This window comes from Zonotrichia albicollis, chromosome 3 (assembly GCF_047830755.1).
Source record: "Zonotrichia albicollis isolate bZonAlb1 chromosome 3, bZonAlb1.hap1, whole genome shotgun sequence".
NCBI lineage: Eukaryota > Metazoa > Chordata > Aves > Passeriformes > Passerellidae > Zonotrichia > Zonotrichia albicollis.
Genome location: NC_133821.1, coordinates 12,006,236 through 12,022,211, shown reverse-complemented (window position 1 = coordinate 12,022,211; position 15,976 = coordinate 12,006,236). Strand labels below are relative to the sequence as shown.

The following is a 15,976-nucleotide window of genomic DNA, read 5'->3' as shown; positions in this document are numbered from 1 at the left end:
GCTGGAAGTGCTGCTGGTAACAGAACCCAGGTGAATTTTGCATTATCACCAAATTGTGTTTTTCCATTTTCTGGCCATGAGAATGTGAGGACTGCCTTGGGTCTCCCTTTCTGTCTTTCCCTCAAGTACTCCTCTGTTGGATAAAATCCTTCTGCCATATTGAGCTTGCTACTCCAGCTCCTATGAACAAGCAGAAAAGTTGGTTGAACATCTGGGATTTATTGCCTTCTGTGGGCTGGGATTCCTATTCAAGGGATCCAATAAGTGTGTAGAGGATCTCAGACTTTAAAATGTTCTCCAGTGCAGTCCCACAGCTGCCTGTGAGTTGTAAGCCTCCAAAAAAACCAAACAAAACCAAACTAAAAACCTAAAACAAACCCAGAAAGAAAAAAGGAAATTTCAGAATTTAACATGACATCCTCCCCCATTCTAAAACAGCGGAGGATAATCTGACTTAAAGAATGTTATGAATTCCTTGCTAGACTGAGACCAGGCACAGTCATATAAAAATGGATAAATCCAATGCACAAATATGCCTTTGGCAGCAATGTAAGAAGTGTCTGATAAAGTTTGACATAACCCCAAAATATCTCCTTGCTTCAAGAGTGTGGTTGTCAAAAAAAAAGAGATCAGCTCCGTAAATATTGATGTTCTCTTACAACATGTTAGAGTGACAGATGTGGAGACAGGGTGAATTGTCACTGCATTTCCCTAAGAGCAAGATATTTCTGTGTCTCTAATAGCTCAGAAAATGGTTTTATTTCAGCCCTGGAATGAAGCACCACCTTGATCATGTTCTCAGTGATTTTAGAGCACAGGAAGCTCAAGGAGGGGAGCTCATTTGGTGGTAGCCTATTCCTGAGAATGAGAATTTTTCCTGACTATTACACCCTTAGCAATGCCTCACAAAGAGAGATGGGAAGGAATGGAAATCTTGTAACCAAGGGGCCCACAGAGGTCAAATCTGGCACTAATATTGTGAACCAGTGACTGACCTGTTTGCACAGGAGGTTCCAGAGCAGAAGAGACGGATCATGCAGGTCTTCTCATAAACACTTTGAGTGCAACTTTTGTGTGGCTGGGTCTTTTTAAAGTTTGGTGACTGTGTTTCACTTTCACTGTGTTTTCAATTTCTCTGTCTGCTGTGTCCTTGGCTGGCTTTTCTGCTCATTTTTCCTCTAAGCTCATAACATCCCAGCATAAATATATTAACAGATCCTGAAATATATATGTGTCTAGTCTGTGTGTCAAGAAGACTCGCATACATTAGGATTTGCTTGCTCAAGCCTTTGGTAGATGACCTAATTTTTCCTTTTAATCAGATTACAAGAGAGATTTAAGTAGCTGTTTCACACTTTAGGAGGGTTAAGAGGCACAGAGATTCCAGACCAAATCCTCAGCTGGCATTGGGAAGTTGAGAAGTGAGGCAGAGTTGTGTGATTTGCAGCAGCAGGGATCTCTGCTCTGGACTCCCAACAGACAAGTGAAGGAATAAAACTGATAAGAGGCAGATGTTGCCTAGAGGTGTGTGTTATCTGTGGAGATAAGGAATGCTCAGCCAGGAAATCACAGAAGGCCTGGTGTGGTGGTGTTTGCAGGGGTCTGAGGATGAGGGAAGAGATGAGGATCTGACTCCATGTTTCAGAAGGCTGATTTATTATTTTATGCTATATATTATATTAAAACTATGCTAAAAGAATAAAAGAAGGGTTTCATCAGAAGGTTAGCTAAGAACAGAAAAAGAAAGAATGGTAACAAAGGTTTGTGTCTCAGACAGAGTCTGAGCCAGCTGACTGTGATTGGCCATTAATTAGAAGCAACCACATGAGACCAATCACAGATGCACCTGTTGCATTCCACAGCAGCAGATAATCAATGTTTACCTTTTGTTCTTGAGGCCTCTCAGGAAGAAAAATCCTAAGGAAAGGATTTTTCATAAAATGTGTCTGTGACAGCCTGGACCTGAAGAGAATTCAGAGGGGAGCTCACATGGAGGGAGCTGGTGGGAAGCTGGACTGGAGCATGAAGTCCAAACCCACACTGACACAGCAGTGAACCTGTAACCAAGGAATTTAGGGCTGGCCAGTGCCAGAGGAAGCTCCTGGTCCTTCCCTCTGACATAATGAGTGCTCAGGAGCCATCTCAGATAGAAAACAGCAGAGGGGAGGGTTGGGATGTGCTGGGGGCTGTTGCCTGTGCTAATGTGATGTGAGGGAGCTCCTGCAGCCCTTCCCAGGAGTGCCTGTGCTGGGAAGGAGCTGATTTGGTGGGAGGGTCCCTGTCGTTGGCAGTTAATTGAATGAGCTGTTCATCTCCTAAGTGCTCATCTGAGCCGGGCTCGGCGCTCTCCAGAGATGCACCCATCACTAACTATGAAACTCCTCAGGCAGCAGAGCCTGCAGAACCTCAGATTACCTCTTCCTCTTTTATTGCACAAGGCTATTTTTAATCCAGTGCCTGGCTGGGCATTAATCATCTTTGACAAATTACTGTTTGTTGTCTTCATGTTGTGTAAATTCCCATGCATATTTTAGCCTATTGCAGCCTTGTAAGAGCAGTTAGTGACACCTTATTTCCCTTATTTTATGAGCAGGCTGCAGCAGTGTTGAGCTATCAGAGCAAATTCATGCCCAAATTCATCTGTCAATTTAAACCAGTGAACAGCTGTGCTGTCAATGCAGCTCTGAAGGGCTGTATCAGCATCAGCAGTGCCTCAGTAGCCATGGATTCCATACCATCAATCATCAATTTTGCTAATTACATGGCAGTGTGAGTACAAATGTGTGATGGGAATTGACATCTCACAGGAAGTTGAGTGGCTCACTGAGTCAGGAATGAGAACATGCAGAATTCCACCTACATACAAAGAGGTGCAGGAGTCACAGCAGTTTTTCTGCATCTTTTTTCTTACACCTGAGTGCTGCATTCCTAGACATGTCTCTCTCTTAGATCCAGGACTTTGAGAGCTTAGTGACCCAAGAAATGTCTGATAAAGCTCATGGGTGCTTTTAGTGCTGGATCAGGGATCTCCCCTTCTTATGTCAAGTTCTTGGGAGCAGACTTGGGAGTGCCTCATGTTCTTCACAAGGCACCAAAGGTTGCCCTTGTGGAGGTCAGTGAGTGCCTGGTAAGCAGGGTTTGCTCTCTGTGCAGTCCTGGGGGCAGAGCAGGGCAGTGGGAGCGTGTCCCTGGGGCAGAGGAGGACATGCCGTGAGCTGCTCTGTGCCTCGGCTTGTCCTGCTGTCAACCAGCTGGGGACCTCCCAGGCCCTGGGGACACACAGCTGCTTCCAGCCCGGCCCCAGCTGTGGCAGCACGGCCTGGTGGAGCTGGGTGGAGCCCAGGAGCTGCTGTGCTGCTGGGGAGGCTGTGTGTGCCCCAGAGCCCTGGGAGGGTGTGAGGGGTACCCTGACCCCACTGCCTGCACAGCACCCTCTGCACTCCCTGGGCTCTGCTGTGCTGACCTGGTGGGATAGTGCATTATCCATGTGGGTTAGTGCGTTATCCACGTGGGGTGGTGCATTATCCACATGGGACAGTGCATTATCCATGTGGGATAGTGCATTATCCATGTGGGTTAGTGCATTATCCACGTGGGGTGGTGCATTATCTATATGGGTTAGTGCATTATCCACGTGGGGTGGTGCATTATCCACGTGGGGTGGTGCATTATCCACGTGGGACGGTGCATTATCCACGTGGGACGGTGCATTATCCATGTGGGATAGTGCATTATCCATATGGGTTAGTGCATTATCCTTGTGGGACAGTATATCATCCATGTGGGATGGTGCGTTATCCGCATGGAGCGGTGCATTATCCATGTGGAATAGTGCATTATCCATGTGGGACAGTGCATTATCCATGTGATAGTGTGTTATCCATGTGGGATGGTGCATTATCTGTGTGGGACAGTGCATTATCCATATGGGATAGTGCATTATCCATGTGGGATGGTGCATTATCCGTGTGGGACGGTGCATTATCCACATGGGACGGTGCATTATCCATGTGGGACAGTGTATTATCCATGTGGAGTGTTTCCAGGTGGGGATGAGCTGGAAGAACTCAAACCTGTGTTGTCTTTCTGTGAGATTCCTTGGTAGAGGAAAAGCACGGTGACCCCAACAAAAGCAAGAAAATGATGAGGAGAACTCCATCTTATCAGAAGGCTAATAATTACTTTATTATTCTATATTATATTACACTTTGTTACACTGAATCTGCCAAGCACTCAAATGCCCAGAATCTTGTGACTGTCAGCCAACAGTCCCAACACACACCTGGATTCAATTGGTCAATGAATCAAAACACTCACACCAGAATCCAGTTACCAATTCCCTTCAGGTAAACAATCTTCCACAATGCATTCCACAACACAGGAGCAGTAAATGAGATAAGAATAGTTTTTTCTTTCTCTGAGGTTCAGAGAATGTGAATCCCAAAAATAGCCTTGGGAAGTTGTGCCTTGCTTTTCTCTGTGAAGAGAATTGTGGCTACACCTTGAGTCTGAGAAAGGACCACCTTAAGTTGCAGAATCACAAGCAGCAAGGAATTGATCAGTTCCAGGGTCAGTGGTGGTTGCTCTGCCCTGGGAGGAGCAGAGTGGGATGTTCCATGGATATTTGGGAGAGGCAGTCTGCTGTGAGTACAAGTGAGAGTGTGGCGCAGGCTCTGGCACTGGTGAACACGAGCAGATCTCTGTGGATAATACGAGTTTTTTTCTGTTTGATTTTTTAGAATCAACCTTGTCCTATGTTAGGCAGCTGGAGGCCAGAGTAAGACAGCTGGAGGAGGAAAATCGGATGCTGCCCCAGGTGGGTGCCAGCCCCGCGGGCGCGCCGGGCTGCAGAGGGACCAGCAGCCCTGTCCTTCCCGCCTCTCCACACTCACACACCCAGAGGCTCCCACATCTGTTTGCTCATCCTGCTCTCTTCCGCTAGGGGGTTCATTTAAGGCTCTGACAATGCTTTCATTAATTATTTTTCCTTTGCAGGCTTTGATACTTTGTTAAGAAAAAATTTCCTGGAAACCGCTACTTCTAATTAATTAATTAATTTATGGGTTGGGAATCACAGTGAACTGACCCTTTGCATTCTGGTTTTATTCCAAGAGGTTCTTGTTAAAATATCAACTACTTTTTATAGTTAACCAAAATATTTTGCTCTAAAAGTACAAATATTATAAGTGATAATTGGGTTATATTATTTTTAATGCTTGAAGGACTATATTAGCTACATTAATGCAATTAGCTACATAATGCAATTGCTGAAATGCAGTTGAATAAATAAGCAAATGTGATCTTAAAGGTTTTCCTAACATGTTTCTAAGAATGAAAAATTTAAAAGTCTGGTACAAATGAATCAAAGACACTTGTGATCTTCATATATGCTCATACTTATTAGAATGTATTTCTATTATATTTCATCAAATAATCCTTAGAAAAGCCTATCAGGTCTTCAAATGATGGAAAAGAAAAGAAGTTGGATTTTGTTTTAATTGAACACTGGTCCTTGGTCTGACGAAGAAAAGTGAATTTTGTTGGACTTAGTGCCATTGTTTGACTGTAAAATCCAAAGTAACAGTGATGGAGTAAAAAGTAAAATCCACTGGCTCAGATTATTGCCCTTTTCCTAAGGCAGATTTTAGGTAAAGTGTGGTGGATTTTCCCCTCACCTTACATGTGACAGTTGGAAGGGCCTCTACAGCTCTTGATTGGTGACCTTGGGCACTTTTCTTCTCTCTACCTTAACTTTTGAATCTGGAAAAGAAGGACAGAAAGAAATGCCTGCTCATTAACATGTATACAGTTTTCAGTAGGAAAGGCAAAGGTTGATCTTCAGTGATAATGAATATTATTTTCTTTTCAAGAATGGTTTTCAGGGCAAATGTTAACAAACCCACCCAAAAATACTGTGTGGTTTGTCTTGGGTGTGGAACAACGCTGGGAAATAAATTGTGCAGAACATTCTTCATGGGCCAAATCTTTAGAAGTGTCTGTGTGTTTAATGTTTGATTTGTCTGGGTCTGAGGTGCTGAGGCAGAACCTACAAAAAGCATTCCCAAATCTGACCAAAGCCTGGAACACCCACCCTGTGTGCATTGGGTTCAGTGAAAATACCTTGGCTGGGGTGCCAAACCAGAGAAAAGTCCCTGTAAAAACAGCCTGGCACCTAAGCCTGAAGCTGTTGCAAAACACATTGAAACAAAATATGCTGAGGGTAGAGGTTTAAAAGGGAAGAGTGAGGCAAGCAAGCCTGGAAACTGCTTTTTGTTTTCAAATAGCCAGGTCAGTTTGTCTTAATGTGTGGTTTTGTTGGCACAAGGATCTGTGATAGAGTTCTGAACAATCTCCTCATATCTCTGGGTACTTCATTCTGAGACTCAATGAGTGGCAAGAGTTCACATTTCCTGGAGTATTTTACTCTTCTTTCTGCCTGAAGTCATGGCTTTGGGGAGAGGAAGGAAGTGCAGACACCGAGCTGATTCTAACTCTGCTCTCATCACCTCGGTGTTACCTTTGCCTGAGTTTGTTTTGGGGTTTGTTATTCCTGTGGGTCCCACCTAGAACGTGCTCACCTCAGTGTGATCAGGCCCTGTCCCAAAGACAAGGATGCAGGATGGAAATGCATAAACTCCTGGCACTGGTTTGATCCCCTTTAATGGAAGGAATGGGAGTTTGTTGGGCATGAAGCCAAGCCAATGCTTTTGACAAATAAACTGAAAATCTACAACAAACTCCACAACTGATGAAGGTTTTTGGCACAGCCCTAACTCAGTTACAGTGTCCTGCCTTAAAATTTCAGGATTGCCTCCGTGAGAGATGTCTTTTGCTTTTTAGACAGTCCCTCTCTGATGGGGTGCTGGGCACTGGGAGGGTTTGGGAATTGCAGGAATGCACTTAGGAGAGAGGTGAGAACTCACAGCTATAAGTGTGACACCTCTGCTGTCTCTGCTGAGGAGCCCTGGCCTTGTCTCAGGCTTTATTCTCTCCTCCTGACACGTTTTTCTTCTTTTTCCTCTCTGCTTTCAATATCTTTTCTTCTCCCCCTTTTCTGCTTATGTGCCACTGACAGAAATGCACTGACACATTTGTCAACACCTCTCCAGACAAATCATTCTGTTCCTCTGTCACTTAGATGTGGTTCTTTTCCAATTTCTTTTGCTTTGCTTGTCTCCCTCCATATGTATTAGTTTTCCTTCAAACCCCCACAGACCTCTAATGTAAAGGTTTTATTAATATTTAGTGGCAAGGGCATTTCCAAAGCAAATGGTTTTAAGTGCTGCCACCACTGTTCAAATGGAACCTGAGTTTCAGCTCACTCTGCTGAACCAAAGGGCTGCTCTGTCAGGGGAAATGCAGTACCACCACTGAATCAATATTTTAGTTTGGTCAGGTAATAGAAAAGGTATAAAAATGGAATATTCACTTAAGCCTGTTAATGTCTCTTGCTGTGCTGCACAGTTGTGACAGTGTTCACAGGGGTCTGAGGATGAGGGAAGAGATGAGGATCTGACTCCATGTTTCAGAAGGCTGATTTATTATTTTATGATATATATTATACTAAAACTATACTAAAAGAATAGAAGAAAGGATTTCATCAGAAGGATGGCTAAGAATAGAAGAAGAAAGAATGATAACAAAGGTTTGTGTCTCAGACAGAGTCTGAGCCAGCTGACTGTGATTGGCCATTAATTAGAAGCAACCACATGAGACCAATCACAGATGCACCTGTTGCATCCCACAGCAGCAGATAATCATTGTTTATGTTTTGTTCCTGAGGCCTCTCAGCTTCTCAGGAGAAAAAGTCCTAAGGAAAGGATTTTTCAGAAATATCATGGCTACACACAGTGGTTAAGAAGGTGGCTCAGAGCATAGGAGGGGCTTTCAGAGTTACAGAGAGTTGTAGGTTGCAGGTCTGGTGAGAGATGTTCTTTTGCTGTTGTTATTCTGTTTTTCTTCTCTCCAACTACAAGATATGATCCAGACCCTTTCAGTTTCTGGCCACAAACAAGACTTTTGAGCAAGAAAGCAGATCCTTCCCAAGATTTATGGCACACAGCTGGGTGTTCTGTTGGGAATGCCAGACTGTGCTGAGGGGTGAGCAGCTCGCCCTGGTGCTCCTCAAACACTGCTGTGGGCAAGGCTGTGTGCCAGCAGGGCCTGGGGGCTGCAGGGCTTGGGCAAGAACGTTTCTGCTTTGCTGGATGGAGTTCAGGGCAGAGCAGCTCCCCCTGGGCTGAGGCAGGAGCAGCACGTGGGCTCTGGCAGTGCCTTCTGCTGACTCAAAGCACACCTGGAGCTTCAGGGACCGCTGGGACCAGGCTGTGCAGCTGCCATGGAGAAGGGAAAATGCAGCATCAGCAGTGCTCTAAGCACCTCCAGCGTGCTGACCCTGGCTGCAGGCCAGGTGCCCACCAAAGCTGCTCCATCACTCCCTTCCTAGCTGGGCAGGGGGAGAAAACACAGCAGAGGCTCATGGGTTGAGGTAAGGACAGGGACAGGTCACTGTCCTGTTACTGTCATGGGCAGAACAGGCTTGGCCTGGAGACTTTAATTCATTACCACTCTAACCAGAGCAGCATAATGAGGAATAGAAACTAAATCTTAAAACACCTTACCCTCACCCCTCCCTTCTTCCCTGGCTCAGCTTTACTCCTGATTTTCTCTATCTCCTCCCCATCAGCAATGCAGGGTGGACAGGGCATTTTTTCCTCTTTAAATATGGATCTCATGTGCACTGAGCTGCAGGGCTGTGAGCTGGGGAGCCATCCCTAAAGCCTCCCCATTACTAAAACCCTAAATCTTCCCCTACCACTCAAATCCTGTCATACCAGGACATAACACCTGTGCTGCTGCAAGGAAGATGCTCAGAGATAATTTATAAAACATGTTGGGATCAAAGATTGGATTTGGATCCCAGCTGCAGCTCCCTGGGCTGTGACAGCCCTGTTATGTCAGGGAGTAACTTCAGAGGCCTGGAAAGAGGAATGTCCTCCCAGGCTTGCTGTGGTGCTTGACTGCTCCCTGTGCCTTGTGCTGGGGGAGGCCAGAGCAGGATCTGGCATCCACACATCAATTAGCTGCAGATATTCCTGAGTTTTTGTAGGGATGGTATTTCAGGGCTGATCAGCTCAGCTGAAATGCTCTGGCAATGTGGACATCTGTCATACAATGACAGTGGATGCATTTGCAAAAGACAAACTTGGCAAGTCACCCAATTTAAATTGCTTCAGTTCTTATTTGTTTCACGGGAGGAGGAGGAGACTTTTCCCCTTCCAGCTCTTTGTCCTTGTAATTCAGCTTTCCCTTTCTATTGCCAGGATGCTCAAAGTGCCAGTGGGGCTGGAGCTGGGCTGCAGGGAGTGAGCTCCTGGCTCCTCAGCACAGGAGCAGGAGGCACTGCTGGGCTGGGCTGAGCTAGAGCCCTTCTGCTCCCCCTCACCTGGGCTCTGCTGCCTCTGTTTGCTCATCCTTGCCTTTCCAAGGCTTCTGGTCCTTTTCCATCTCTTTTTGCTGTATTTCTCTTACTGGCACTGTTGCTTCAGGCCCTTTTTTGGGGGGTTTGCATCCTTGTTAGTCCATTTCAATCCTGGCATGTTAAACTGGGAAATGACTCTTAGGCACACTTTACTTTATTTTTAACCTCTTCCAACATTTCCATTTCCTTCTTTCTTTCCCCTTCCATTAGATTATCACATTTTACTTCAACCCATTTCCAGATCTTTCCAAAACCTTCCACTGAGGTCTGTTTTTTTGATTTTCCCTTTTCATGGTATTTTTAAATTACAAATCTAATTAGAAGATGGGAACTGTTTGGTTAGTGGTTTTTTCCTAAAATCTGTGTCACTCACAGTCCCATAGAGTTTGTCTCCTGCCTTCCTTAGCATGTAGAATAGGGAATCCTTCAACCAAAATGTAATTAAAAGCCATTGAGCAAACTGATATTTCCTAATCATATCATCAAATATTTGCTGAAAGAAAATGAATTAAGGGCATCCACCCACCCAGTTCCTTCATGTGCCCCCATCCCCAGTGTAAATTAACAGGCCTAAATTAATTAATAAAGGGTTCCAGTTCCCAGCACTGAGGTTCTGGGCAGAGCCTTTATCTCAGGGTGTCCATTGTGCTTGACAAGGGAGGGCTGGAAGACAAGAGTTCATGAACTTCAAGTTACCAACACACAAATTCAAGAAAAACTTGGTGTACAGAGAGTTGCAGCTCTCAGAGGACAGACAGTGCTTTTTCCCAGTTATAACTCAAAAAGTCTGGAATTACTTTGTCCTCAGGATTTTCTAGTAGACTCTGCAGAATCTTCTGGATTTCACATGTGTGGCCTCAAAAGTTTGGAGAACATTTTTCTCTTGCCTGCTCATTATCAAAGGAGGTTTCTGAAGGGCCTGCTGGAAATGGCTGTTTCTGAGGGGGTGAAGCCAGCAATGGTTTTGGCCACTCAAAGATCTGAGTGTGCCTCCAAGCCACTGTGAGAGTATGTGGATTTTGGCAGCAGGTTCCTGCTGAGGTCTTTGAGTTCAGGTGAAAAAGTGCAGCATTTGAAGATTATGTATTTTAATTGACAGGAATGTTCCCTTAAAAAAGTCACTTTTCTTTAGTGTGTTATTAATCCAGCAGAGCAACATGCTGCAGTTACTGCTTTCTGCTTTTCCTTCTCCTGCCTGTTTGAAACAAGCTGACAAACACAGCCTGTGTTTGCTTTGAGCTGTATAGGGAAATTGAGGCCTGGAGAAATCAGGGAAAAAAGCTTTGAAAATCAGGTAGTGATTGAACTGGTGTGGCAGCTCCCCAGCAGGAAGGATCTGTTTCCAGTAAAGCTCTTGCCTCTGGGATAAGAGGCTGCTGCACAATGAGGTAGGGCTGGATGGTGAGTGCACAGAGCAGTGCCCAGCAGGCAGGGAGCTCCTGCTCTCTTGGAAGCTGTGATGGGGTGGCTGTGAGTGTCCTTGGGGCAGCCAGGGACTCCTTTTCCCTTCCTGCCTCTCCCTGCGTGCCAGGCACCTCTGGAGGGGAGGCACAGGGACTGGGCTGGGCACTACAGTGGCTTTCATTCATGACTGTCCTTCTCAACAATACAGATTGAAAAAATGAAGCTTTCTACTGACTTAAGTAGAAAAGATCATGATGAATTCTCTCCATCACAAAATCCACTGTTTTTTTTACACAGAGGTCTTTATTCTGACCCTGACCAGGGCACAGTGCAGGGTTTGTGGGAAAATGGCCTGAGTAGTAACATTTTGCAGTTAGTGTGAGTGAAATGCTGAATTTCCATTCATCTGGGCTTTTTGTTAGGTGATATTACAGGGGTGAGTCAGATTTCCTGTTCTTTATTTACCAGTCATGTTTTGGCATTAGATATTTTGTAGATTTACTTCTAACAGCAAATGGATCTGTGCATTCGGGGATGCTGATCCTTGTGGGAAGCCACACACAGGATGTGGTGTGGGTTTTACCTGCTCTCTGCAGTGGGGTGTCCTGCACACAGATCCCTCAGGAGGCTCAGGAGATGCCAGGGCCTGTAGGGAAGGCTGGTTGTGTGGGATGAGCAAAAAAGTCAATTATTTCTTAGGTGCTGATGTTGTGCAGCGCTGTTTGCTCACAATTACTCCAGATTTTTAAAGTTTATACAGCTTTCAGCACTACAGAGCTCTGACTTCATCCCTCCTGTCTGATTTGGATCCACTTTCCCAGTTTGTTACTGGATAAGAAAAGGAAAGATCTGTCACAGGGATTGTGCTTCCAGTGGCTCAGTGCAGGTGCTGAGTGCAGCTAGGGAGGAGGAGGAGGAAGGGAGCAGATTTCTCTTCCCATCCTCGAGGTCCTGCTCAGGATCCTGTACTCGGGGCTCTGCAGACCTCAGGTCCTTGTCCCCCAAAGTGCCTTTTCCTCCTGCTTTGCTTCCCTGCCTCAGGAACTCCCAACAGCAATGCTGGAGAGCTCCAGCTCACAGGGCCATGCTCAGGCTGAGCATCCCCATCACCCCTGGGAAAAGCTTCCTCCAGGGGAGGCAGAAGCTTTGCTGGCCTCACCTGAAATGAGAAATCCCTGAGCTGGGGAAGGGCCTTCAGGGCTGCAAAATCTGCTTCACTTTTTGAAGAAAACTTCTGTCTCTTATCAAGGACAGAGGGAGGAAGGAGAAGGATGTCCACAGGGGAAATATTAATTTTCAGTCTGCTACCAACATGTGCTGGCTGCTGGAAGCATTGTGTTCACAAGTTTCTCTTTCTCATGAAAGAAGACAAAATGTGCTACATATGGCAGGGAAGAGGCTGTGGAACACAACTGCCTGGAGGAAGGCTTGAACTCTGAGAGCAGCAGCACTTGCAGGAGCTTTGGGTTTTATTGTGTTCAGGAGGCTTTACATGTGTAGTCTGTACTCATTTTCTCTGCATTTTAATGGCAACATTTCTATTTTCATTCAAAACTGACCAAAATCTTTGCTCCCTCTGGAGTTAGTGAAGAAACAGAATATCTTTACTGGTAAAAGCTCCAAAGCTGACAGACTGAATTTGTCCTAACCCAATATGCTTTGTTACCCCTTTCATTTCCTTTCTCAAAGTACAGCATTAGGTCTGGCCAGTCACTAACAGATCTATAAATCCTTCCCAAAGCAAAGTAAGTCCTAAAACCCCTCCATGCCTCACAGCCAACTGCTCCTGTCCCTGCTGGGGATGGTTTCAGGATGCTGCTGCTGTCAGCCTGGTTATCCCATCCATTGGTGCCCACTCTGATGGGTTACATGGATCCTGGGCTTGGCAGCAGGACAGGTTTGTCTAGGAAATGAGGTTTCAGATTCAGGCTTAATGCACCTTTTCTATGGCTTTAGCATATGCAGCAGTCTGAGGTTAGGTGGTTTTTAAAGGTATTTAAATTTTTTTAATATGTGAGGTCCAGTCCAGATGACTGTGGGGGTGGAGTTGATGTGTGGGGTGGCTGGGAGGGTTCTCTCTGCCCCTTGGCACTGCTCTGAGCCTGCACTGTTCCTTACAGTGGCCTTAGCATATCTCAAGAGCATCAGGACTGGGTTATTTTCCAATGAATTTTCAGGCAGACTGGATCTGTGAAGTTCAGCCTCGTGTCTTTGCTCTGTGCCCTTTTTCTCCCACACCCCCCTTCATCTTTTCCTATTGTTTAGCTTAGAGACCCCCCAAAGCTCTGCCCTGTGCTGTGTGCTTGCTCAGCAGGGCAAATGACTGCACAGGGGCACCGATCCTCGGCAGAGGCTCCTTCCACTGTCATTATTTCTCCTTCAGAAACGCATTTCCCACACATTCCAGCAGGAATTTCTGCTACATTATTTCTTAATGTTTCCTATGGTGTTTGTTACTCTGTAAGGGAGGAAATTTCCATCCCCCGGTCTGAACCGTTTTGCTTCTTTGTAGTTCTCAATATTTTTTTGCCCAAAGTTGTGCGTGAGGGATGAAAGGGAAGGGAAGGGCAGGGCGGGCTGGGAGCAGCTCGGAGCGGGGCTGGGGCGGGCCCTGCGGCTGCAGCGCTCCCACCGCTGCCCACGGATGCTGCAGGGGTATTTTTAGCACTCCTCCCGAGCTGCCTGCTTGCTCAGGTTACCTCACTCCAGGAGATGCTTTACATCCTGCAAAGCTGGAGCTGACTGGGCTGCAAGAGCTTAGGTAGCTTGCAGTTTTTAGCAGTGTCCTGAGGAGCCCTTCCAGGTGTCCACTGGGAGGACAAAGCCTCCGAGGTTGTCACTGCTGGGGACAAGCTGACATCTCTCAGGGCAAGGGGGCCTTGCCTGGAGGAGCTGGAGGCTGGGAAGGAGGGAGCTGGCAGCCTGGAGCTCCTGACTCCTTCCCTGGTCAGCTCATGTTGCAAACTTCGCAGCAACATTCCGAAATATGAGTTCTGTTGAAGGAACAACCTCCAGAATCTCAGAGATAAAATTACACTTTCTAAAAACCTTACAGTGAGGTTGAAATTATCTCTCTAAACTTTGTAGCACTTCTGTGAGGCGATGTACACACATAAGAAATTTTGTTACTATGTCCTGATTTCCCAGGGAGATGCCCTTGAGGGCTGCAGCGTGCCAAGCAGTGCCACCCACGCTGCCTCAATGGCTCTTGGTTACTGTGGCACAGAAAGAGGGAGGCTCTGGAGTAACACACACCTTCAGCACTTCTCAGCCTTTTGCAAAAGAGCAATAAATGCCTGACATCTGTTTAAATCAGTGACCAAGCCTTTTGTGTATTAAAGAGTGTTTAATTTCTTGCCAAGGATGCCCTTAGGATGCCAGGAGGGGCGGAGGGGAGTCACTGCTCTGCAAACGAGCCAGCCAACGTCACTGCACATGGCTCAGCCTCTCAGCAGTCTGACTCAGTGGTAAATGCTCTGAAGGTAACGCTGCTCCTCTGGTCCAGTCCATGCAAAACGTCCTGTCTGTCCCTCAACACGTGTGTATTGTCCTGGCAACATCCCCGTGGGCACCACCGGGATGTTGCTGTCATCAGTGGGGTTGTTCTTGTGTGTCACTCATTGCATCTGTGGGCTGTGTGTTTCCTGGGCAGGGTCCAGCCCTCTCAGCCATGTTGGTTCCAGCTGTAGCTGCTCTCCATGTTACATTTGTAGTTTTTCTTTGAGGCTGGAAGTGGTGTTTTGCCGAATAAGGAAGTCTTTCATTGTTTCATGTTTGTGCTCCAGTGGAATACAAGGGATTCCTGTAACCTGTGCAGAGAGAAAGACTTTAATGCAGAGATAAAGCCAAGGCACACAGTATATTTGTGTTAAAAATAGCAAAGACCACAATCCCAAGGTCAGTGTTGGAACTCCCTTGGGAACAGATGTGTTTTACCCTGAAGTCAGGGCTGGATTGCAAAGACCTGTGTGGCATTGATACACAGCAGTTGACACAAATACTCAGAGGGGTAAAGTTTCAAGTTCTCCCTTCTGTCAGCGGTAAAACTGTTGCAATTAAAGAAACTTAGAAAGTGTTACAAGATTCCAAGGTTTGTAGGGTGACCTGAGACAAGTGGCCAAGTTCACTGCCCCACTGCAGCACAGGCACCAGTGGGGTCTGTGTTCCTCTGGAGGGAATAAAACTGAGGGAGAGCTGAGCAGAGTGAGGACTGTGTATTCCTCTCTCCCAGTGCTGGCTCAGTCGTGGTTGTTTGGGGCTTTGGGCACCTCATCTCTCCTGTGCTTCACTCATTTCTAACCTGCTTTAGGTTCATTGGGTGTTATTCCCCACCTACACAGGTGTTGCAGGAACATACTTGGAGGGGGAGGTTTGCCCTCTTTCTGGAAGGGACTTGTGCAGACATTTGCTCTGGTTTTGAGCTCAGCAGTGCTGTTGACTTACCTGGACATCCGAGTTCCTGCACAGGGTGATCGTGACATTTGGCTTCACCTCGGTGGAGCCTGAGGAAATGGGTTTATGCAAGTGAATGGAGCACAAATGACAGCAATCAGATCCCTTCCTGCACCACAGCCCCGGGCAGGGCAGCGCTCCCCTGCAGCCACCTCGCTGTTTTGCCGGCATCCCGACGGGAGAGGCAGCAGGGGATGCCCCAGGAGGCTCCGTTCTCTCCCTTGTAAAACGTTCCCAGCTCTGAGGAGTGCCTGGCTCAGAGTGCTCCAGGTCCTCTCTGCATCTTCCATGTATTTCACCTGCTGCTGCCGAGAAAATAAAGCTATGCTGGGTAATTTTGTTGAGAGATCATGTGTCATTATGGAAAAAAGCCTTTTGTAGTTCTCTTAAAATCCCCCTTGGCAAAGGCTCTTCCCTGAAGAGAGCATTTAACAAGGTGCTTTTGACAACCTGTAATAACAGCTGGTCTGTGTAAGTGAAATATTGGAGCAACACTGATGCTTTGCTTGCTGAAATGGATTGATAAGAAGTACACAGAGTTTAGTTCAATGTGATGTGAGAGCTGAGCTGGAAGTTCACTAGGAGGTACTGCAGCAATGGATATAAATGAAGTGTTGTGTCCAAATGGAGAGTGAGCTG

General features: G+C 46.4%; 1 protein-coding gene across 3 annotated transcripts in view; it reads left to right on the top strand.

The window, feature by feature from the left end:
* CCDC85A (coiled-coil domain containing 85A) overlaps window positions 1-15,976 on the top strand; it is a 69,350-nt gene that overhangs the window by 47,615 nt on the left and 5,759 nt on the right. Inside the window, exons 4-5 of one of the 3 annotated variants that reach the window (XM_005486799.4) lie at window positions 4,740-4,816; window positions 14,248-14,367. The exons of 1 other annotated variant lie outside the window; for it this stretch is intronic. In XM_005486799.4, coding sequence (XP_005486856.2) covers window positions 4,740-4,816; window positions 14,248-14,367 — 197 coding nt within the window. The remainder of the gene's footprint in view (window positions 1-4,739; window positions 4,817-14,247; window positions 14,368-15,976) is intronic. One more of the 3 variants, XM_005486800.4, reaches the window with a different exon arrangement.